The sequence below is a fragment of the Mustela lutreola genome, chromosome 5, assembly GCF_030435805.1.
Source record: "Mustela lutreola isolate mMusLut2 chromosome 5, mMusLut2.pri, whole genome shotgun sequence".
Taxonomy (NCBI): Eukaryota; Metazoa; Chordata; class Mammalia; order Carnivora; family Mustelidae; genus Mustela; species Mustela lutreola.
The window spans coordinates 11,063,025-11,088,167 of record NC_081294.1 but is presented as its reverse complement, the minus strand read 5'-3'; the positions used below and the strand labels follow the sequence as shown (position 1 = coordinate 11,088,167).

The 25,143-nt window shown below is 42.9% G+C and overlaps 1 protein-coding gene across 1 annotated transcript in view; it reads left to right on the top strand.

Annotated features, from left to right (window-relative positions):
- The window catches only part of DNAH5 (dynein axonemal heavy chain 5), a 223,165-nt gene that overhangs the window by 77,263 nt on the left and 120,759 nt on the right, over nucleotides 1–25,143 (top strand). The window contains exons 30-38 of the mRNA XM_059173668.1: nucleotides 672–825; nucleotides 2,592–2,755; nucleotides 6,099–6,255; nucleotides 10,293–10,505; nucleotides 11,247–11,471; nucleotides 12,854–13,026; nucleotides 20,262–20,440; nucleotides 20,816–21,003; nucleotides 21,332–21,526. Coding sequence (XP_059029651.1) covers nucleotides 672–825; nucleotides 2,592–2,755; nucleotides 6,099–6,255; nucleotides 10,293–10,505; nucleotides 11,247–11,471; nucleotides 12,854–13,026; nucleotides 20,262–20,440; nucleotides 20,816–21,003; nucleotides 21,332–21,526 — 1,648 coding nt within the window. The remainder of the gene's footprint in view (nucleotides 1–671; nucleotides 826–2,591; nucleotides 2,756–6,098; nucleotides 6,256–10,292; nucleotides 10,506–11,246; nucleotides 11,472–12,853; nucleotides 13,027–20,261; nucleotides 20,441–20,815; nucleotides 21,004–21,331; nucleotides 21,527–25,143) is intronic.

Genomic DNA, 25,143 nt, shown 5'->3' with positions numbered 1-25,143 from the left:
AGATGTGTAAGCCCTAACACATGCACACTTGCATGTGCACATGCACACACACACGCACACACACACAAAATCATGAGTGGGTGGATATGAGTGAGTGGGAAGTTGGAAAGAGACCCAGAAAAGGGGAGTTTAAAGAGATCGCAGAGGTTGTCATATTTGAAAATTGAATTAGTTGTTTGGTCTCCACCAGTGTCTCTGTAATTACTCCATTTAAATGAAAAACCAGAGAGTTCCTGGAATTGAGCACAGAAGGTCAGCAGAAAGAATATTATGCTCTTGGCTGTAGCAACACTGACTCGCATTTTATTTCTCTAGAAGTTGGGTGGAGTCAAGTCTAAGTTGCTAACAAGTTGAGCAATGTACAATAAATAGTGATGAATTTGTCACTTGGTAGCATCATTTTAAAAGCCAGGAACAGGGGGCAGCTGGCCGGCTCAATCTGAAGAGCATGCGGCTCTTGACCTCAGGGTTGCGAGTTCAAGCCTCACGTTGGATGAAGAGATTACTTAAATAAATAAAGCTTTAAAAAGCCAGCAACATAAAGTCCTAAAGAAATGGGTAAAGATTAGGATAAAAAAAAATCTTTCAGTTTGAAAAGAACAATAAAAAGAAAACACTAAAAAAAAAATATATACCACCCAAATGCTGAACGTATGTATTTTCCATTTTAGGTACAATATGCCATTCAAGGCCCAGATTCAAAAGTGGGTGCAGTGCCTTTCCAACTCAACAGACATCATTGAGAACTGGATGATGGTGCAGAACTTGTGGATTTACCTAGAAGCTGTTTTTGTTGGAGGAGATATTGCTAAGCAGCTGCCCAAGGTTTGAATATTGTCCTTAGGATTTCATCAGAGGTTTAGCTTAGAGAACTGTCTAATAGCTAATAATTCCTTTAAAAATGCAATAATAGCTCAACCTCTCTTGAGCCACACCCCCCTCAATCTTTTTGTTGTTGCCTTGGAACTATTTTTTAAAGAGCAGCTGTGGATAAGAAGGGATGCAATTGCTAGAGAATTGGGCCATTTTGTAGGAAGTGGAGGATTAAGAAAACAAAGGACAGATGCCTGCATAGTTGATACGTTTCTTCAGGTAATTTGAAGGTAGAATTTGGAACAGTGTAGAATTATGGAATTGTTATCTCGACAATGGTAGGATAATTTCTTCTGCTATTACTGACAGTTTAAAACACCCATGCTGAGCGGTTTACCCAATTCTATCTGCACCGGAAAACTGGGAGGTGGAAACAGGCAGGAAAAAGCTCCAGAACAAAAAAAAAAGGACTTCTCAGGATTGTCACCAAATTAAATCATCTCACGGGGAAAATGGAGGGTAGTATTTTGAGATTTTTATGAAAAAAACATTTCTACCAAATCTCAAAGATTCTTATTCAATTACCTTAAATTGTTTGCAAAATTGCCATGTTTTAACGATATGCTTGGGTTTTAGAAGCACAATTATGTTGAGTGCTCTCTGTGCTCGGCCTTCCTACCTTTCCTGTGACAAGTTTTCAGTGTCATTATAGAGGACAGATCTGTTGGCCTATGGATTTTTTACCTACCACTGAAATGTTTCCACACACTGAAATTTTAAAGTATTTGTATTTAGTTTTGCTTTTATATTTGGGCGAGGGTTTCTTCTTGCTGGGGGGAGGTGAATCTCAAATTGGACTTAATAGTGGAAACTTGTCACATACAATATTGAAGGAGCTGGGTGGGGTATCTGGGTCTCCTATTTGATATTACATACTTATTGGTAAATTATAGGAAGTTTAAGGGAAGAAAACAAAAATTATTTCTACTCTCTCAAATTAATCTCTGTATTTTCCACTTTTTTCTTCTAAAAAAATCTACGTTTAAAAATTTTATAGCATTAGGGTTATACTATAATTAATTTTGTTTTATTTATTTATTTATTAAAGATTTATTTATTTGAAGAGAGAGTGCACACAGGTGGGGAGGGGCAGAGGGAGTCTTTTTTTTTTTTTTTTTTAAAGACTTTATTTATTTGAGAGAGAGCAAGAGTGGGGTTAGGGGCAGAGGAAGAGGGAGAAGCAGACTCCCTGCTAAACAGGGAGCCTGATGTGGGGCTCCATGTGAGGCTTGATGTGGGGCTTGATCCGAGGACTCTGCGATCATGACCTGAGCTGAAACCCAGAGTCAGATGCTTAATTGACTAAGCCATCCAGGCATCCCCTAATTTTGTATCTTATTTTTAAATGTTTGCCTTGTTTCCTAGATATGAAAACAATTCAGTGCTCAGAATAGAAAACTTGAAAAACATAAAATTCACTTTATTTAGAGATAACTGTCAAAAATGCTTGGGAGCGCTCTTTCCTCCTAGGCTGTCTCATATTGTATTTTCATTTCCGTATCTGTCTTCTTTTAGTTAACGTAATGGGGGTATCTTCTTTAAGGAAGAGGGTGGGGTGGTGCTGAAGGAGAGTTGAAATAGAACATGTGACTTTTCAGGCATGTACAGTTGGGGTATCCAGACTGGTCAGAAATCTGGTCTCAGTGGAAGGTCTGTGAGATGCTCTGACCTTGAGATCACAGATGTGTCCAAGTGTGTGTTGTTACCTCATTCTGTAGGAAGCCAAGCGCTTTTCCAACATCGATAAATCTTGGGTGAAGATTATGACTCGGGCCCACGAAATGCCAAATGTCATTCAGTGTTGTGTTGGGGATGAGACCATGGGGCAGCTGTTACCACATTTGCTGGACCAGCTGGAAATGTGCCAGAAATCCCTCACTGGGTAAGTTAATTGGCCCTGGGAAACCTGCCTTAGCATCCCAGAGATGAACAGGACTAGAGGGACTAGACAGCATTAAGAATATTGATTTTCTTTTGCCGAAACTTAGTTCATGTCTGATGTTGTTGTACAGATAAAACTGGTAGCTCAGCACCTCATGTTTTGGAATAAGGGGACTTAGGGCTTCTTCCATTACTGGGACAAGATCTTGCAAACATTCTCATGAAGTTTTTGCTTTTTAAAATTAATACACCTACTTTTCTGATTTCCTTCTTGGAAAAACATCTGAAGAGACAAAATATTTCATTATACACAACCAAGAACAATATGAACACTGTAATATACACACGTAGTCAAGATTATATAGAAATGAGGCTTCATACATCTGTGGTGTACACACACACACACACACACACACACACACAGGAAGCAGGTTGGGTGAATTCCAGGAGCAACAGATATTTTTCTTTTCCTTTGGCTAGTCAAGATCAAGTCATGTGAGCAGAAATACGTTAAATAGTAATATTGTAAAAACAGTTAACTACACATGCTTTCATTTATATTTTATTCTGACTGAAATATAATTGACATACAATATTATACTAGTTTTAATATACAACAAAACTACTTGCAAGCGAATCCTCCAAAATAGATTTTAAGAAAAAATAGAATCTCAGGTATGAAGGATTTGATGCATTTTGTAAAATTGTTGTATGAAAGCAAGTGACTGTTGAAGGACATTTGACGAAAGGACTTTTGTTTTCGAATAGTTGATCATGTACCGTTCTTTTTAACCCTAATGATTAGCACGACCAGCCATGTTGCAGTGCCTCTAAAAGTTCTTGGCTAGAGATCTAGCTTGATGGCCATGCAGTCTACCACCAGATTCAGGCCAGAGGGAAAGAAGAAAAGTATTAGAAAGCTTGCATGCTCTCAGAGCTCTTTATGTTGGAAAGATTGAGGGGCATGAATCACTAGGACATCATGCAGGACTCAGTTGCCCCTGAGAAGCTTGCTGAGGAGTCATATCACTGGTCTTTCTGCAGCTGATTTTGTTGCTTTACTTCCTCCTCCCCACCCTCCACTGTACATATACACTCATGCATGCAAGCACACTCCTTTTTTCCTCTTTTCTTTTTCATTTTTTTTTATTGTGCTCTCTTTGACATTGTTTTATAACTCCTTGGAGGAATAAGTCTACTCTGAAATTATTCATAGTTTTTAATGAGCTTTTCATGACTTTTGGTTCCTGAAGGGTTATGGGCCAAAGCACATATTCCTGGTATAAACACTGGAATATTAATGTTTACACAAAAGAACACCCTTCTCAGCTGATGAGGTCTGCAGCAATCGGAGGGGACTTCTGACAGGTCCGGAATAAATTGTCTTGTCTACTCTGTCACAGAGGTTTTGTGGTCACGTTTCACGTGTCTCCTTTCAGTCTTGTCTCACTGGAGAGACAACATTACCTGATTCCTCATCAGAATCAGACTAGGTTACTGTGAAGGGGACAGCAAGTAAAGGGGATAAATTGGTAAGAATGTTTTTACTCTTACCAATAAGAATAAAGAATAAGGAATACCCTATTCTCAGTAAAGAGTAAAGATTAAGCTTCTACGAATAAGATGGATTGGGATATTTAAAATAAAATTCACCTTTTCAGGGTAAGGAAAGAAAAGCTAAGACAAACAACATAAAACACGCTGAGCATAAAAGTAAGACTTTAGGAGAATGAGGAAGATGGAATCAGAGACTCTTGGGCAGTCTCATTCTGCCCCCTCTCTGAGGCCAGACTTTATTTTTTTTCACGTGCCCAAAGTGAATAAATCCAAATTGCCAAAATGATTAGAGTGTATTTTACTGAGTATTTCATGAGCGTTGAGGAGGAAGATTACATCGCACACAAAGCTTGTCCATTTCTGCGGCTTTAGAGGCACGTCACTTCCACAATCTATCCTCTGTCTCCTTCCTTTCTTTGCTTCTTTCAGCCTCTGAAAAAAGTCCTCTCTTTTGTCCTAAGGAGTTTGGCTTCTGCCCTCCCATGCAATGACACACATGTCTAGCATTAGACTAAGTGTGGCCGGCCAAGTGTGGTCTAGAGGGTGCAGCTGGCTTGGCTTCTGGTCTACACTGTCCTTAGTAAAAACTCTACCTTCCTAGAAAAGACTTTGCCTGTATGCACTAAGAACATTTCCCCCATGATTTTACACAATAATATACATGAAACAATAATGAAATGAAACAATAATATACATGACAAGGAATGAAACAATAATATACATGACAAGGAAGGAACAGAAATTTAAAAAAAAGATAAAAGTTTAAAAAGGATTTCTTTTTTTTTTTAATTTTTAATTTTTTATAAACATATATTTTAATCCCCAAGGGTACAGGTCTGTGAATCACCAGGTTTACACACTTCACAGGACTCACCAAAGCACATACCCTCCCCAATGTCCATAATCCCACCCCCTTCTCCCAAACCCCCTCCCCCCAGCAACCCTCAGTTTGTTTTGTGAGATTAAGAGTCACTTATGGTTTGTCTCCCTCCCAATCCCATCTTGTTTCATTGATTCTTCTCCTACCCACTTAAGCCCCCATGTTGCATCACCACTTCCTCATATCAGGGAGATCATATGATAGTTGTCTTAAAAAGGATTTCTGGTAAGATTTTACAATGTAAGGAATTACAGTGAAAACTGGAATAATTATATGGAAGTATGCAAGGAAATAAAGTTACAGTGGTACGGGTATGAAAATAACAGAAAAATTATATCCATAGCACAAAGGGTCGCTGTAAAATAAATAGAGAAATGAAAGCGCAGTTGCAAGCAGGGCAATAACAGAAACATTCCCCGGGTTTCAGTACCTCCTGGAGCAGGGAGCAGCACTAGAACCTCTTCATACGGTTTATTCAGAGCTGGATTTTACTTCTGCTTTGGTGATGGATTCATTGAGTTCTTTAAGATGCAATCCAAGAATGAGATGCAGCCTTTCGCTGACACAGCACGGTGCTTGCAAACAAATCTAACCCCCCCCCCCAAACTCCTGGTGTGTAATTGCTCCTGTCCGCCACCAAGAAAGTACAGTTTTCCAGATGAAGTCAAATGTATACCTTACCCTTGTGAAAGCTGAAAAAATTCACCTATTAATCCTGTAAAAAAAAAATTTCCTTTCCAAATGTGGAATGCTACTTGGCAAGAGGAGGAATAAAACAAAACAAGACATTGAACAGAATATGGGAAAATGAGATTGTCTCAAGATCTTTCCCCACCCAGATTAATTTATTTCTAGAAAGGCCTGCTGTGTGTGCTTATACAGTATCTCTTTGCCTCTCCCCACACAGGTACTTGGAGAAAAAACGGCTGTGCTTTCCTCGGTTCTTCTTCGTCTCAGACCCTGCGCTCTTGGAGATCCTGGGGCAGGCGTCAGACACACACACTATACAGGCCCATTTGCTGAACGTGTTCGACAACATCAAAACTGTCAAGTTCCATGAGAAGGTTTGTCTACTTCGAACTGCTGGCCAGCACTTGCCATCTCTTAGACTTCCACTGTCTTTATGAAGTAGCTCTCTGGTCGGTACAAAGGGTGACTTCCCCGTCTGTTCTCGCTCTCAGCCCGTGATGAAAAGCGAACTTCTGGGCCCCATTTGTCTTCAGAACTGTGTGATTTCTTAATCTCCAAAGTGTAAATTTGAGTAACAACGAGTTTAAACGTGATTAGGAATGCACTGTGTGTAGCATTCGTGGTTTTGCATGCCAAGCTAGGTGTTCAGAAATTCGACAAACCAAAGAAAGCAATTGTTCAGAGAATAATGCCTTCGCTAAACAGAATTACCTCGGTGATTGGGTTGTTTTATCAGCTTTCAGACGTTTTTGGCATGATCGTAGTCCCTGTTTCTCATCATGCTTGATTGAAACCTTTTTTTTTTTTAAACACTTCCAAGAAGTTTTTTGAATCATGGAGTTGCAGGGAACCTAAGAGAAGCCATTCAATGGGAGGATGTTGCCATTTGCACAGCTGCCCGGGGACGCCGCCTGATCCATCCGGTTGCCCACAGTTCCCTGAGACAGTGACTCGTCTGGTCTGACAGTGTGTTCTGTCGTCCCCTGGGGCTTCCTGTAAACCCTCATTTATTCATCCTGGTGTGCGGTTTGCTCTTACTGAGCAGCCTCTGTGTGCCAGACGGCGTGTGTAGCATGGGAATACGGAGGACTCGGGGAGCCATGCTCGAGTGGGGTCTTTCTAGAGCGTAGTCGCTGCGGTGGTGGGCCTGTCGCATCACAAACAGTCAAACGCCAGTCCTGTAAGTTCACGGCCCTGGTATGTGCCAGGCATGGTCGGTCCTGTAAGTTCACACCCGTGGGTACGTGTCAGGCATGGTGCTCGTCCTGGGGTTCTAAGGGAGAAATGATCATAATCAACACTGAAGGCGTTTTTATGCAATACAGCATTCGTCAGACATTTGGCAATTTAATGGTTGATAATTATCGATTGGCTGCGCTTGTGTTGTGCACAGAGAGCATGGGGATGCTGTTGGGGGCCTTCGCCTGGTAGTGTAAGGGAAGGCCTCCTGCAAAGAACGTGGTGCTTGAACTGATGATTTGAAGTGAAACACAGCCTGGCAGGTGGGGAAGCTGAACATGGACCGTTCAAAGGAAGGGCAGGTGCAGGGGTCTGGAGGTGGGGCAACCGGGGTGTCAGAACTGTGAGGAACTGTACTAGTTTGCTAGGGTTGCTCTGGATTGACAACAGAAATATATTCTCTCACAGTTCTGGAGGCTGGAAGTCTGTCTTATCTAAGGTGCCAGTGGGGTTGATTCCTACTGGAGGGTCTGTAGGAGAATTTATTCCATGCGTCTCTCCTACGTTCTGGTGGCACTTGACAACCCTGGATGTTCCTTTGCTTAGACACCTGTCACGTTGGCATCTGCTTTTGTCTTCCCATGATGTTTTCCTTGTGTGTCTGTGTCTTAGTTTCCTTCCACTTATAAGAACACCAGTTCCTGGAGTAGGGCCACGTTCATCTTACTTGATGACTTCTACAAAGACCCTATTTCCAGATAAGGTCCCATTCACAGGTAGTGGGGCTTAGGACTTAAACATTTATTTTGGGGGTGCACAGTTTAACCCAGAAGAGGCAGTGGTGAGCAAGGGGAAAAGGGAAGAAGGAGATATGGACCAAATTCCAAAAGGCCAAGTGCACCACACTACAGAATTCCATTTCATCCCGAACGTGACAGAAGGGAGGTTTTTACATAGGGAAGTGACCTGACCTATATTTCAGAAAGATTCTCTGGCTCCGTGTCATGGGCGAATAGAAGGGGGGGCAGGGAAACTAGTATCGGAAATGACAGCACGGTAAGATGGAAAGACTGAGCTGCTACGACAAAGCCTTGAGAAGGAGGGCGGGCAGAGAGGAAGGGAGGACAGGGTGGACTTAGTGGTTGAAAATCATGTTTTTTTTGTAGATTTGCTGGATGTGTGTGTTTAAAGATGTACTGAATTACACAGGAATTTCTCCCTGATGTTTTGCTCAAATCTTCTTGGGCTAGGACTTCAAGGTGACAGAGGGAAGCTTCTCATGGTCTCATTGTACGTGAGATCAAATTAAACTTCCTCATTTTTAGCCACCGTTCATAGAGATTACTTCTTAAAATAAATAGCATTGCTTTAAAAAAATTTTTTTATTGACATAAATGTATTATTACCCCCAGGGGTACAGGTCTGTGAGGCGTTAGGCTTATACACTTCACAGCACTCACCATAGCACATACCCTCCCCAGTGCCCATCACCCAACAACCCTCTCCCTACCCCCCTTCCCCCCAGCAACCCTTCGTTTGTTTTATGAGATTAAGAGTGTCTTATGGTTTGTCTCCCTCCTGATCCCATCTTGTTTCATTTTTTCCTCACTACCCCACAAACCCCCCACTTTGCCTCTCAAATTCTTCACATCAGGGAGATCATATGAAAATTCTCTTTCTCTGATTGATTTATTTAGCTCAGCATAATACAGTCTAGTTCCATCCATGTTGTTGCAAATGGCAAGATTTCATTTCTTTTGATGGCTGCATAGTATTCCATTGTGTATATACACCACGTCTTCTTTATCCATTCATCTGTTGATGGACATCTAGACTCTTTCCATAGTTTGGCTACTGTGGACATTGCTTCTATAAACATTTGGATGCACGTGCCCCTTTTGATCACTACATTTGTATTTTTAGAGTAAATACGCAGTAGTGCAGTTGCTGTGTTGTAGGGTAGATCTATCTTCAACTTTTTGAGGAACCGCCATGCTGTTTTCCAGAGTGGCTGCACCAGTTTGCATTCCCACCAGTAGTGTAAGAGGGTTTCTCTTTCTCTGCATCCTTGCCAACATCTGTTGTTTCCTGGCTTACTAGCATTGCTTTTTTTGTCCTTTGTTCTTAACCATAATGTCTCTACAACCAGGGGCACATCCTGTTTTTGTGGGTTCTCACTCTTATAAAATGACAAATACAAATTTATATTCAGGACTTGGAAAGGGACTGTTTAAATGACAGGCCATGGAAATTGTGTCTTGTGGGCTTTTTGGTAGATCACGTCTATTTACAACGAGGGAGGGTTCATTAATATGGTCCTAACTTGGAACTCAAGGGAATGATAGTGACAACAAACATTCGTATTTACTCAATAGTTTTGATGTACTTGTATTTGATGTACTTGTCATCAGCCTATGAAGTGGGTGGGGAAGCAGGACAGGCATGTTTTTTTTTTTTTCTTGTATAATTTTTTTTTAATTTTATAAACATATATTTTTATCCCCAGGGGTACAGGTCTGTGAATCACCAGGTTTACACACTTCACAGCACTCACCAAAGCACATACCCTCCAGGCATGGTTTTTAATGGACTAGTGATAAGCGGGAATTAGTCTCCGAGCTGTGTCCCCATCATTGCATGGTCAACGAGTGGCAGAACACCATTTGAGCCCATATTTTAGTAAACAGGATTCTATTCTCAAGAGGCCATACTGTGTGGGGGCTGGCGTGAGAAGACCAGTCGAGGAGCTGGGTTTGAATCAGAAAATGTTCTGTGCTGCCGGGAGCTCTCGTAAGGACCACGGCATTTCCTACAGGATTGGGCTTACCTGGTAAGGTGTTTGCATGGATCATAGTGCCAATGTCGACTTGGTAAGCTTGTAGTATGGATGACAGGCTCTTACGGTGTCCTGTCTCATTTGGGGAAACTAGTTGTCTTTTGATCATCACATTCATACTGAGTATTTCTCTTAGAAAACAAGCTTTCCCCTCTCAGGTATAGACTGTTTGGAACTGATTTAGTATTCCCTTCTAGATTTCACGGGTACCTTCTTTTTGTTGGCTTGAAATTGATTTTATATCATCTTTTGCCTTTTATTTTACAATCCATAGCTTAACTTCCTTTGGGAAGGATAGCATTGCCAAGAGAGCTGCAGAGGTATTCATTCTTTATATGAATATAGCTGGTTTTTTTTTTTTTTTTTTTTTTTTTTTTTTTTTGGCTTCTACCATAGATCTATGATCGCATTCTGTCAGTCTCCTCTCGAGAGGGTGAGACCATTGAATTGGATAAACCTGTGATGGCAGAGGGTAATGTGGAAGTTTGGCTTAATTCTCTCCTGGAGGAGTGTCAGGCCTCCTTGCATCTCGTGATTCGCCAGGCAGCTGCAAATATTCAAGAAACAGGTTTCCAGCTGATTGAATTTCTTTCTTCCTTCCCCGCTCAGGTCAGTGTATTGAAATTGGAAAGTATTTTCTACAGAATAGTCATTTGAGATCTCATACATTGTAAGCTACACAACTGGCTATAATTTAAGACTGGACCAGAATTAAAATTTTCACAAGAATTTTTTTTAATGTGAATAATCTTAAAGGTTTCACTACAGATTATTTGGTTATATGTATGTCATATGTCCAAACACATATATTGTCTTACATATGTTTTCTTTATTTTTTTTTTAACTTAAAAGGTTTTTTTCCCCTGCTGAATGTCTTTAATAAATAAATTACAAAAAAGTACTGAGTGTATGGTTTACTGGAAAGACAAGAAATGGATTTTAGTATGAAAATGGAGAAAATGTTTTCTTAGCCATTATGATCAGTAAAGATTTTTCTGAGTATTCACCATGTGTAGACCTTGTGTTAGTTCAAGGAAAACAGGTTTAAGACATATTCTTTCCCTTCTAGTAACTTGAAGTGTATCTAGAAAGGAAATATGACTTTAACAGTAAATGATTTAAAATTATAAGGAAAACATTGTGGACACCTCATGAGTCTCTATGTATGTAATCACCAGGTGGATGGTATGAATAGAATTTCCATAGGTTTCCAAACGATGAATCAAGTTGATGCAATCAAGGATGACCTTATATTTGCATACTAATCACCATTATCCACGGTATTTTAACTTCTATTTAAATATATTAATATGCCACACACACTCATAAAGCCTTTTTCGTTTCCAAAAGGTTGGATTATTGGGAATTCAAATGATATGGACACGGGATTCAGAAGAAGCCCTCAGAAATGCCAAGTTTGATAAAAGAATCATGCAGAAAACCAATCAGGCTTTTCTGGAGCTACTGAACACATTGATAGGCATCACAACAAAGGATCTGAGTTCCATGGAACGGGTCAAATATGAGACTTTGATTACTATTCACGTGCACCAAAGGGATATCTTTGATGGCCTGGTAAATGCTTTATAAATGCTATGGCATATACAGAAAAGCAAATACTGGGCATTATCTGTGTTTACTTGTGGGAATTGGTTTGAATGAATTCAAAGAAAAGGTCAGGCAAACAGAAGAGTCAGGCAAAGGGTCACCGTCATGATGAGACATCATTGCTCAGATTTTCTTTTTCAATCCCATTTTGATGATCTCTGCTAAGATGTTATTGAGCAATTCAACTTTCTTTTTAAAATTCTTTACGTGATCACTGTTAACACTAAACTGCCAGGTAGCATCCCAGAAAACCTTTCATTTGTCTTCTGCTCCTATAGTTAGTAGGTAAGGATTACCAGTTTCTTGTTACAGAAAAATGAGTAACACTGCTAGAAGAGTGGCTTTGTGCTTCCTCCAAGGCTTTTGATAAATCCCATCTTGAACAAGTTTTGCTACCTTTTATGTCATTGATTGCCAGTGGCCTTTCCTAATATGGTTGGTGACATTCAGGTGACATGCAGAGTTTTACCTTTAAGGAGAGGACAGAGGGGCAAACAGAGTTTAGTAGCTACAGAAAACAGGAAGTGTGAAAAGAAATGAAATTTGTCCTGTACTCTAAAGTAGAACACTAGATAAGAGGCAAGAAGCTCTTATTTTCCTAGTAATTTGCTGGATCGTGTCTCACCCCATTATGTAAAAAAGATCATAAAAGATTGATTCGGATGTACTGGGAAGAAGCTCTTTCAAGCTGCTGTGGTCTAATCTCTCTTAACAGTTAAGCACAGCACTTGCTTCTCTGAGAAATAAAGGGGTCTGGATAATTTTGCATTTATTATTTGTCAAAGAAAATGATTAAAAGGGCCTAAACTTTTGGTTAAAAAATTCAGGCAAAAGCATTGCTGGACAATAACCTACCATTTAGATGTTAGGCCCTTTGGCCTGCTGCAAATCCTAGGAAAAATAATGAATGGATTAGGGGAAAAACCCAACAGTGTACTTTGTCATAATCATAAGAGATGCCTTTTTCCCAATGAGATTGTTTGATTGTATGCCAAAACATGGTTTTTGTAGATTGTGCCTTTTATGGCTCTGCAGGGCTGCCGTAAGAGCACTGCAGAAACGTGCAATGTGAGAAATGAGTACCTTACTGTGAAAATACGTCCCGCTCCTTACATTGGTGGGCACAATTAGGGATTTCTCTTGAATTTTTCTATTCCCGTAACTTCTAAAGTGTCCTTTCTGCTGATCAGTGAATGAACGGGTTGGTTGGTGATGTAGTTGACATCTCCTAACCAGTGGGGTTGTCTCTGAGTCTCATTTGCATCGCATTAGGATCCGCAGGAGTGCTCACATGCATACTTTATACGCGGCTCTCATCTCAGCGTTAACGTGTATCTTTTGCATTTCAGTGTCACATGCATATCAAGAGCCCTACAGACTTCGAGTGGCTGAAACAGTGCAGATTTTATTTTAACGAAGATTCTGACAAGATGATGATCCACATCACAGATGTGGCTTTCATATACCAGAATGAATTTTTAGGCTGCACTGACAGGCTTGTCATAACTCCGCTCACAGACAGGTGATGGAAGGATTCTGTGATTCCACAACCTCTCTCCCTCCGCCCCCTCCCCAGCATTTTTATTCTCGTGAGTTCCTCCGGGGACTTCTGCTTAATGTCTCTTTAGGGTTTAGAGGCTCTTGGATACCAGCGTCTTTGAAATTCAGTATTTTTAGCTGTACCCACGGATCTTTGCTTGGGATTTAGGTTTGTGACTGAAACGCTTTGTTTCCTTTACCTTCAGTCTTAGAGGGGCCACGTTTAAAGGACTCAATGGACATCAAATGGGCAAGGAAAGGAATTAATTGCCACATGTCAATAGGTACAAATCACAGATGGCCTTGAAGGCTGCTTTGGGGACGGTGGCACCTACTGTTATTACAAAGAATTAAGATGGTGTTTTAGCAGGAATGAAATTGAGTATCAGTGCAGGAGAAAAGTAATGGCGAGGATGGTGGCCTGGACCTCTGGCGCTCTTCCCTGTCCTCTGCCTGTTACGTTAGCAGCGGCGCTAGCCAGAGATGCCTCACACCTTTCCGTGACTCCGCGTCCTCATCCGTGAGATGAGCTAGGCTGCCTGCGAGAGTCCTTCCACAGCTCTGTAACTCCCTAGTCCCTTTCAAACGTCAGGGCACCCGCTAATTGTGCAGACACTGTGCTCAGGGAGGCAGCGGATACCTGTTTTGGACAAAATGAGTGCTAAAATCAGGATTTGGCCCAAGTAGAAGCTGAAGCTGAATCTCATTCATTTTCATGAAGTGAATCTCTGGGCCATTAGGTGAAAAGTATCAGACCAAACATAAAAGTTTGACATCATACCCCTGTTCCTTCCGAGAAGCTTGTTCCTCCTGCTTGTTTGTGATGCTAAGTGCAATGCTGGCTTTCAGCGGAGAGATTTTATCTTCACTCTCCTCCTCGCCGTCCTCTTTCTAGTCCTTCGTAGCCTGCATTGAAGATGGTTTATGCTGGATGTACTTGGATGTCCTTTGGGAGTGTTTGTCTCTGTTTTGAAGTGCAGGGGTGGCTGATCACCAGATGTGGCAAATCCCTTGAAACATCTGTGGCTCGAGCAGTGATTTCCCACCTTTTGCCTCTTCAGACCCCCCCCCCAACCCCGCACTCTCCATCTCTGGTGAAGACCACTTTTCCTGTTTGAGGGGGAAGGTGCTGTCCCAGGAGAGACCGTGCCCTCACTCCCCTCTCGTGCGTCTGCCGACCCAGGTGTCTGCCTTTGTGCAGTCAGCTCTCCGGGTGGACATTCTGTGCCATCCTCCACAGCCAACGTCTCCACCGACAGTGGTTTTCTCTCTGGGAACATCATCGGTTTTCATTTCCAGCTGGATCGTTCTCATCAACATACAAATCCGCTGTAACTGCTATCAGAAAGAAAATCCTACAGCGAACCCTCAGGGTTTCTTCCCATTTCTGTGCTTCTGTCAAAACGCCTCAGAAACACCTGTTCCTCTTCACCTATTTTATTTTGAATTCACTCTGGTTCGGCTCTCTGTCATTTTCCATTGATCCCATAGGGGCTCACCACAAATTTGGAAGGTTGAACAACAGAAATGGCTGATTCTATGGTCTGCGTGTTACAAGTCTGACCTGTGTCTTTCTGGGCTGACATCAGGTATCCGCAGGGCTGTGCTCCCTCCTGGTGTCTGCAAGGCAGAACCCACTTCCTATGTTTTAGGTCATTGGCAAAACTTTCTCGGCAGTGGAGGGCCCCCGGCCAGGTTTTCTTGCTGACCATCAGCTGAGGGCTGTTCGCAGCTTTGGGAGGCTCCAGCGTCCCTCGGTTCACGACCCCATCTTCACAGTCAGCAGCGGGGGGTTGAGACCAGTTTGTGCATCGACTTTCTCTCTGGCTTCAGTCCTGTGTCTGACCCAGTCTTCTGCCTCCCAGCTCACCTCTGAAGGACTCGAGAGATTAGATTGGGCCCAACAGGTAGTCCAGGATCATCTCTCACGAGGCCTTCGACATTATAGCTGCGAAGTCCCTGAGTCATTCGACGGAACCTATTACAGGTTTCAGGGATTAGAACGTGGATCTCTCTGCTGGGGGGAGGTTATGCTGCTTCTCACGCTCTCTCCCGTCTCTGGGCAGATGCCACGCAGATCTTCGGGTCGCCCCATGCACCGGGCATTACTCATTCTCAGCTTTCCCGGCCCGTCAGGAAACACACTCTCCTTGTGATCTGCTCTCTCCACACACTTCTCGGACAGCACGCTCTCCTGGCGCTTCGTGCTCTTCCGGTCACCTGCACTCTTCTGGTTGTCTCTTCATATGCCTTCTGGTTCCTCTTTATCTTCCTGGTCTAAATGTAGAACATGCCAGGACTCTGTCCAACTGCGTTCCCTGCTCCGGTGGTCTCATGTGGCTTTGGGTGTCATGCAGATGTGGACTCCCCAGTCTGCACCCAACCGGGGCCTCTCGCCTGAACTCCAGACACACAGACCCACTTGCCGGTGCTACATGTTCACTTGGATAGGTGCAGGGGATTTACACTTACCACGTCTGATCGTGCCCCTGCAAACCCGCCTTCCTGTAGTCTTCCCCATCCTAACAAACGACGAATCCATCCTTCGGTTGCTCAAGCCGAAATCCTCGGAGCCTCCTTGGTGCCTTCCTTTTTCTCTTGCTTCCTCATCCCATCGATCATCAAGCTCGCTCAGCGCCATTTCCAGAAATCATCCAGGATGTGACCATTCTTTGCTGTTGTCATGCTGTTCCAAGCCACCATAATCTCTAGCCGGGATTATTGCGGTAGGCTTTTAACTAGTCTCCCTGCTTCTGCCCCCCTCCCCTGCAGAGTCTACTCTCAAGTCAGACACCGGACATAAGTCATATTCTGTCGCCTCTTTGCCTCAGTCCCCCCACTGTCTTTCTCTCTCACCCAAAATGAACTCCAGTGTCCTCATGTTGGTCCGCAGGGTCTGGCACGAGCTGACTCTGGCTGCTTTTCTGTTTCTTTTTCCTCATTCAGCTTCAGCCGCTTGCTCCTTGGCTGGTCCTTGAGCAGCGCACCCTTGCTTCAGAGCCCTGGCACTTGCTGTCCCCTTGACCTGAATTCTTTCTCCCATCAGTACCGGCAGAGCTTGCGTCCTCGCCGCCTCCTGGGCTCTGCTCACATGATGTCCCCGCCTTCTGGGCTCTGCTCACATGATGTCCCAGAGCTGTCTTTATTTTTTCTGTTTGCTATTTTTAAATAACTTGTTTCCTTCCTTTAGGATGTCTGCTGAAGAGCCAGCATGGACTTCCCGTGATTTATTTACTATTCCTAGAATAGTGCTGTCACATTATAGGTGCTGAAGAAGCATTTCCCGAATCAATGCAAGAAATGTTTATTTTCAGAGTCACATCTTTGTGGTGAAAAATTTAAATAGGACAGAAGAACATACAATTGGAAGTATGAGAGTAAAGTTTCCCCTGTTTTTTAAAACCAGTTTATTTCCTTTCTTCCTGGAAATGTCTAATGCTTGTGTGTTAAAATTCTTTTTTCATTTTCACAGATAAGTATCAGACTATACAAACTTCTCTGCACCCTCATTCTTTCATTGTGTTCACTGTATCAAAAAACTGGATAACTTTAAAAGCAAAGTGGGTATCTGTAAATCTGTCTCAGCCTGTCTCCCCCTAACTGTTCATTTGCTTATTTTTCTTTATCTTGATGATGGGAGAAGCGAGTTACCACTTTGTTGTTGTTGTTGTTGCTGAACCCCGGGATTCCACGGCGAGCTTTGCTGCGCTTTTACAGAAGCACCCCTCACTAAGATTAATACTTACAAAGTCAAAGACCAGAGGCATTGATCTACTTGTCAGTCTTTTCCCGATTGCCCTGTGGCAGTTCAACAATGTTGGCAGCTTTAGTCTCTGGGAAGTTCACGGTCAGGTGGATGGAGCTGCTGATATTCCAGATGACAAAATAGTTGTTCTAATTTGCTAAGAACATACAGCACCTTTCTCTGAAAGCTCATGGTGTTTTTCATGACTAGTCCTTCCTTCCACTCTGGGCACAAGTAGAGAAGACAAAAGTCATCTTTGCTGCCCCTGTCACTCGGGCAGAGGGCAGCAGAAATCAAATGCTGGTAGAAGTTTCTCGTCTACTTGATAAGAAATGTAGGTAGGTCTAAGCAACCCGCGCGCCTTTGTCTCAAGTATTCTCATGGCTCCTGTGAGTCACAGTCTCATGTTGAGCCCTGGACTCTGCCCTCCACAGCTGTCTGGTCTTGGCCAAGACACCTAACCTCTCTGATTGCCTCCTTTTGGAATTACCGTGTGGACTAGAGGTGATGGATGTAGGTACCCCGGCCTGGCACCCAGTAAATGTTAGTCATTATTGTTGTTGCTATGACTATGGTTTCTTTTAATCATCAATAAGACGTTCTTTATCAATGTTTCCTTTTGTTTCTCCTTAAGCATGTTCTATAATCAGAGTCTATAACCAAACCAAAGAAAAGGAACAAAGAAAAATAAGTTCCTGATGTCTGTCTCCTTGCCTTAGGAGGTTTTTAGCATTTGGGAATCAATACTCTTTAAGAATAGGAGCTGAAAACACTATGAATGTTGGTTTTTGTGGTTGGATTTGGTTAAATTGAATTCCATCATAAGACCTGGATCATGGGGCTGGCCATTGTTGGTTTAACGTGATAGTCAAATTCTACATCTCTCTCTCTCTCTTTTTCTTAAATTTCTTGATATATAGGAAGGAATGCAACTATAGTTGCATTCTTTATTTTATTTATAAATAAAGAATATTCTTTAGAATATTTATTCTTTATTTATTCTATTTATTTATTCTTTATTTATTAAAGAATATTTATTAAAGAATATTTATTATTAAAGAATATTAAAGAATATTTATTCTTTATTTTATTTTATTTTATTTATTTTTTAAAGGTAGGCTGCATGGGGGCGCCTGGTTGGCTCAGTGGGTTAAGGCCTCTGCCTTCAGCTCAGGTCATGGTCTCAGGGTCCTGGGATCGAGCCCTGCGTCGGGCTCTCTGCTCAGCGGGGAGCCTGCTTCCCTTCCTTTCTCTCTGCCTGCTTCTCTGCCTACTTGTGATCTGTCTGTCAAATAAATAAATAAAATCTTTAAAAGAGAAAAAAAAAAGTAGGCTGCATGCCTAACTTGGGACGTGAACTCACAACCCTGAGATTAATAGGCACATGCTCTTTATCAACTGAGTAAACCAGGTGCCCCCACATTGTGCATCTCTAATTCCAGTAGCTGCTGGGAGAGGAGGAGCCAATTAAGACTGTACAGCTGGGCTGGCACAAGACATTTATTTAATAAGAGTTCGTAGAGTACTAGGTGCCAGGTTTAGGGAAACAGTTGAAGGTACAAGTATGAACTAGACCCCGTTCCTGAGAGCAGAGAGCTTAGGGCAGTCTGCTGGGGAGATAGAAAGCTGCAGAAAACCACTAAGCACATAGAAGTCCAAATCCTTTTCCTGAATGATGACATTTTTTAAATCAGCCAAGAGACTAGAAAGGAAAGTAGGAAAGAGGAGGAGAGATGCACATACATCTAGAATACTCGGGGGCATCACATGAATGTGGACATGAAGATCCATGCTTGTCTCTGAAAGGCAAGTCCTAGAGGAGTCTGGGGGCCAGCCTAGCAGCTGGGCCGAAGCCTCACCCAGCGGAGGAACGAAGGATCCAGCCCCTGGCTCGCCCACTTATTCTTCGTGTAATTAGGATGCCTTTAAGGCACCTTAACAACTTGCTGGTACTTCAGGTCAAATATAGACCCAGATGATCCCAGTTGTAAGAAGAGTTTGCAAGACGAAGTAGTGGGTGGCCAGAGTTCCTGGAGATTTATTCCTTACCTGGCGGGGTGGACATGTTCTAGAACCTGGCGGTGTTAGGGCATGTCGCCAGACAGGCTCGAGTCTCAGCTCTGCTGCCACAATCCTGAGGAAAGGAATTCCATCTCTGGGAACCTTTCCCCTCGTCTGCAAAATGGGAAAAACAACAGTAGCTTCCCTGCAGGGTTCTCCGCTCTGGGCTTACATGAGATCTTGTAGGTGGAGCCCATCACGTGAACTATTCTTACTGAGACGGCTCTGCCAGGGATAGCGGAAGGGCAAGATGAGAAAGAAAACCTTGAATTAAAAGGCAAAATCAAAGTGAGTTTGGGAGTCCTCCTGAGTTTACCTTGTCTTCTCCCTCTCTGGGCTCTGCGTACTTTCAGGGCTCAGCCATTTACTAGCCTATTTTAGGAGCCCACTTCTGATAAAATACAGACTCTAGAGGACCTCCAGTTGATGTGCTCACTGTTTATTTCCACCCTTCATGCTGGACAATCACTTTCTATCCTTTGAAATATTTCTTGAGTCCAGATGAATGCTTTACAGAGCTCAGCCACAGGAAAGCCCTCAACTGCATCACTTTATAGACTTCCTTTGACAGCACAGTGGGATGCTGGGGGATCGAATAATTCATCAGCGAGTTATCAGGTTAGTTTTCTCCTTCCCAGGCACTCTTGTATTTTCTTCTAGAATCTTCTGTTAATATCATGCAGTAAGAGACAGTAGAAGGTGTGTGTAGGGACAGTAGTTGTTCCCAGAAATAGATCAAAGGTGTGATTATTTAGCAATGTGTGATTCAGATATCAAATATCATGCCCCCTATACCTCAAATTATTCATTAGATTCAAAAGGGGATTAATCTTTATTTATTTATTTTTTTTAAGATTATTTGAAGCGGGTAGGGGCAGCAGGAGAGGGCAAGAGAGAATCCCAAGCAGACTCCACAATGAACACAGAGCCCCACGCAGGGCTCCATCTCACGAACCTGAGATCATGACCTGAGCCAAAACCAAGAATCAAATGCTTAACTGTCAGTACCACCCAAAAGACAATCAAATGGTGTCCAGTCTGTTCTATAGAGTATTATTCTTTAAAGATTGGTAGGTTTTTGTGAAAATTTGCCAAGTAAGTTTTGGAAATGCTATGTACTATTTTTCATGCTTAGAGAATCTCACTATACATTATCCTGAGAAAGCTCATTGGACCTTTTTAAGAATTTTCCAACTTACTTGGCCATAGGCCATCCCCTCCTCTTTCCTCTACACATGTTTCTATCTGTAAGAAAAGCATATATTAAGATGCAGTTCGGGAAATATTATGTAGGGACAGTGGCTCGAGTTTTCCCTTTTTAAATCTGGCGCAGGTTTCATTTTTCTGTGGCGTCTCCGCAGTGCCTTCCGGGTGCTGGCGGGATGGTTCTAGTGATGTCTCTTTTCCTCCAGGTGTTACATCACGTTGGCTCAGGCTCTGGGAATGAGCATGGGAGGAGCTCCGGCTGGACCTGCAGGAACCGGGAAAACGGAGACCACGAAAGATATGGGACGGTGTCTTGGGAAGTATGTTGTGGTTTTCAATTGTTCTGACCAGATGGATTTCCGAGGCCTCGGACGGATTTTTAAAGGTGATGGTTATAGTTTTTACTTGATGAAAAATTTTAAGCTAAGGTGGAATATCTTGTTAAGATTTCTTTTCTTCAACCATTGGCTACAGTGCAGTGTCATTTTTCAACTTCGCGCAACTTTTTGGAAACTGAGCCTCGCGGTGTGGTGGGGATCAAATGTCCTGCTCACTCGCCTGTATCCCCGCAGGTTGGCCGCTTCCAGATGAAGCACCACATGGTGAATCATTTTGGGGGCACCCTGTGCATAGTCTGTTTGTTCAAGTTTATTTTTGAACAGACTTATCTCTGGCTTGTCTTGGCAGCTGCAAAATGCCCTTTTCCCCGGCTTTTTGAAATTATATATAATTGGATTCTCTATCTAATTTTCCTTCGAAGGACTGGCACAGTCTGGATCCTGGGGTTGTTTTGATGAATTTAACCGTATCGATTTACCAGTTCTGTCCGTGGCAGCCCAGCAAATTTCCATTATTCTGACATGTAAAAAGGAGCGGAAAAAGTCTTTTATTTTTACCGATGGAGATAATGTGACTATGAACCCTGAATTTGGACTTTTCCTGACCATGGTAAGGAACCACAGGGAGAGCTGCTGAATGTCAGTCTTATCGCAGCTTTCATGCCTCGCCCGGGTCTCAGGGCCCTTCGTTTCCATGAATGGAAATTGGGACGGTATTTTTAACTCCTGTGTGAAAGCCTTGGGTGTTAAACAAAGCTCATCGTAATAACCTGTGATGTCGTCTCTCCGGTTAAAAGGGGAGTAAGATATGTAAGTGCGTTCTCCAGTGATCAGTCCAGATTTGCTGCCTGTGCTCGATGAATCTGTTTCTGGCATACCGGTGGGGGTGTGCTGCCCGTGACTGTGACGTTCACCCCTGGTGTTTATTTCCCGTGTAGAATCCTGGCTATGCTGGGCGGCAGGAGCTCCCTGAGAACCTGAAGATTAACTTCCGCTCTGTGGCCATGATGGTGCCCGACCGGCAGATTATCATAAGGGTGAAGCTGGCTAGTTGTGGCTTCATCGACAACGTTGTTCTGGCCCGGAAGTTCTTCACACTCTACAAGCTGTGCGAGGAGCAGCTTTCTAAGCAGGTGTGAGGTGCTTGGGGGCTCTCCGCACTTAGCCCCTTAGTTCTTCTCTTCTGTGAAATTTGCTCGTTTTGAAAAATTGTAGGCTAGGGCTGTCGGCAGATTATGTTAGTGATACGAAGTTGAAAGTCATATCATTACAAAATTAATTTTATATGCATAGTTTTTTAAAGTGCTCTTAGATAAATTAATATTTGTGGCGTAAGAAATGAGGTAAGTACTTTTGGAACTGATTGAAGAGCCAAAGAATTATAAATATGAATATTTGCTCTTTATCCCACTGGTACATTAATCATAATGTGTGCTGTGTGTCCTCATGGTTTTCAGGAACCTCTTAGGCATTGCTCTTCTCACTTCCAAGTCCCTCATATAGCGGCCATGCCTTGCTAATAATAGTCTATTTTATCTACTGTCACTTTTTAAAAAATTTATTTCTCATTTTTATAATTTAAATTCAATTAACATATAGTGTGTTATTAGTTTCAGAGGTAGAGTTTAGTGATTCATTTACTGTAATTTTTTAAAAAAAGATTTTATTTATTTATTTGAGAAAGAGCGTGAGCAGGGAGGAGGGAGAGGCAGAGGGAGAAGCAGACTCCTGGGTGAGTAGGGGCCCCGCCAAGGGGCTCCATCCTAGGACCCTGGGATCATGACCTGGGCCGAAGGCAGACACTTAACTGACCGAGCCCCCCAGGTGCCCTCCTAGCACTGTTTAGAGTAGCAGTTTCTGACATCATGCAGTTTTTTTTTTTTTAAAGTTTTATTTATTTATTTGACAGAAATCACAAGTAGATGGAGAGGCAGGTAGAGAGAGAGAGAGAGGGAAGCAGGCTGCCTGCTGAGCAGAGAGCCCGATGCGGGACTCGATCCCAGGACCCTGAGATCATGACCTGAGCCGAAGGCAGCGGCTTAACCCACTGAGCCACCCAGGCGCCCCTCATGCAGTTTTTTAATTATGAGGCATGAAACTAATCTTACATTACTTTTGTAGGAGTTATCTGTTGCTGTTTGACAATAGTCCCATAAATTTGCCAGCTTAAAACAATACATAATTTATTATTTCGTGTTTTCTGTGGGTCAGGAGTCCTGGTCCAGCTTGGCTGGGTCCTCTGCTTAGAGCGTAACAAGGCTTCAATCAAGTCTTGGGCCCGTTCTTGACTGGGGAGGACTTACTTTTATGCTCACTCCAGTTGTTGGGAGAATTCTGTTCTCGAGGTTGGAAGACTGGGGGATTCAGTTTCTTGCCGGCTGTCAGCTGGACAAGGCCGCACCACCGGTCCCCACAGGCTGCACGCTGCTATCTGCCTCATGGCTGCTTGCCCTCTCAACGTCCGTGAGGGGAAGAGGTTCCAGCAAGCTGGCTGCAGCAGTCTTGTATTGGGATTCTCCGGAGAAACAGAACCAATATGATACATTCATTTATACCTACAAAGAAATTCAGTATACAGTATTAGGTCACACACGTATGTAGGTAGAGAGGTCCCAGACTTTATTGTCTGTAAGCTGGAAACCAGGAAAGATGGGGGTGTCGTTTGAAGGGATGATGGTGTAGATTCTAGTCCAAGTCTGAAGGCCAGACAGTCGGGAGAACTGAGGACAGGAGAAGGTTGATATCCCAGCCCAGCAGAAGGGCAGAGAGAGTGAATCCAACCTCCTCTGCCTTTTTGTTCTATTCAGGTCTCCATCGATGGGGTGGTGCCCACCCACACTGGGGAGGGCCGTCTTCTTTCCTCAGCCCACCAGTTCAATGCTAATCTCTTCCAGAAACTCATTTAGAGACACATTCACGGATAATGTTCGATCAGCTACCTGGACCTCCTGTGGCCCACTCAAATTGACACATAAAATCAGCCATCACAAATCTTAAGTCATGTGACCACAGAATCACATATACACAATCACATATGACCTGTCACCTTTGCTGTATTGTATTGGTTAAAGCAAATCACAGGGCCTACCACACTCAAAGGGAAAAGATCCCACCAGGAAGTGGGGATCATGGCACAGATCGTTAGGACATATAAATAAACATTGCCAAAAGCACATGCTAAATAATAAAACACTAAAATAAACGTAAAACTGTAACACGAATAAAGCTTCCTGACATACATAACTTCGATCCTTCTCTTCACTCTCCTCCATTCCCAGCTTCTTTGACTATTTTTTTGTACCCCCAGCCTCCATTAAATTATATTTTCTCTAAAAATATTCTTGGTTTCTTCTGCTTATTGCAGCCTTTACTCACCCATTCTTCTTCTTCCTCTGTCAAGTGTTTTTCCATGCTCTCTCTCTCTTTCTTTCTTTCTTTTCTTTTTTTTAAAAAGATTTTATTTATTTGCAGACAGAGATCACAAGTAGGCACAGAGGCAGGCAAGAGAGAGAGGGAAGCAGAGTACCTGCTGAGCAGAGAGTTCCATGCGGGGTTCGATCCCAGGACCCTGGGACCATGACCTGAGCTGAAGGCAGAGGTTTAACCCGCTGAGCCACCCGGGCGCCCCCCACACTGTTTCTTGCATGTAGAAAACGCCCACATCACCGACTCTGGTCTTCTTCTCCACTATCGCCTTTCTCTTTCCGTCATGCCCCCTGCTCACGGGGTCATTGTCCGACAAAATGAGTCAACGCACCCAAAACAGTTGGCCCTGTGCTGATTGATCTCTGGGTGAACACCCTGTGAATCTCACCTCGTGCCCATACATTGAGTGAGTCCAGTTCTGAGAAGTCTTCCTTAATTAATTCCACACACCAGCACTTTCAAGTCATTGTTACTTTTTGGTGAATTTGTTTACGTTTTTATCATGTTACTTCTATTAGAATTTAAGCTCCTTGAAATCAAGTAGGAACTCCATCGGAATATTTTTCTGGTCTCCATCCCCCCATTGGTGAGTATGAAGTGATGCATACAACTCCAGTCACCTTAGCAAATAATCGTTTTTATTTTTCACGTGGTAAAACATACATAATATTAACTTTACCACCTTAACCATCTTTAAGTGTACAATTCAGTAGTGTTAAGTGTATTTACAATGTGAGACACTTGAGTGGCTCAGTCGGGTTAAGCCTCTGCCTTCGGCTCAGGTCATGATCCCAGGATCCTGGGATGGAGCCCAGCATCAGGCTCCTTACTCAGCGGGAGCCTGCTTCTCCCTCTCCCTGCCATTCCCCCTACTTGTGCATTCTCTGTCTCTCTGACAATAAATAAAATCTTTAAAAAAAGGTGTATTCACGATGCTATGAAACTAATCTCCATAACTTTTTCCTTTTGCAAAACTCTAAACCCATTAAACAGCGATTGCTCTCTTATTCTTACCCTCAGTCCCAGATACCCCCCTGCTTTACTTCTTGTTTTTATGTTTTTTACTGCTTTGTATTTTACATGAGATACCTCACATAAGGGGGATCATACAGCATTTGTCTTTTTTTGACTGGCTTATTTGCTTAGCATGAGCCTCAAGGTTCATTTGTGGTATTGGGGGGTGACAGAGTTCCTTTTTATGACTGAATAACATTCCACTGTATGGCTATACCACATTTTTTCTTCCATTCATCCATCTGTGGGCATTCGAGTTGCTTCCACCGCTAGGCTACAGTGACTGCTACTGCTATGAACATGGGTGTAC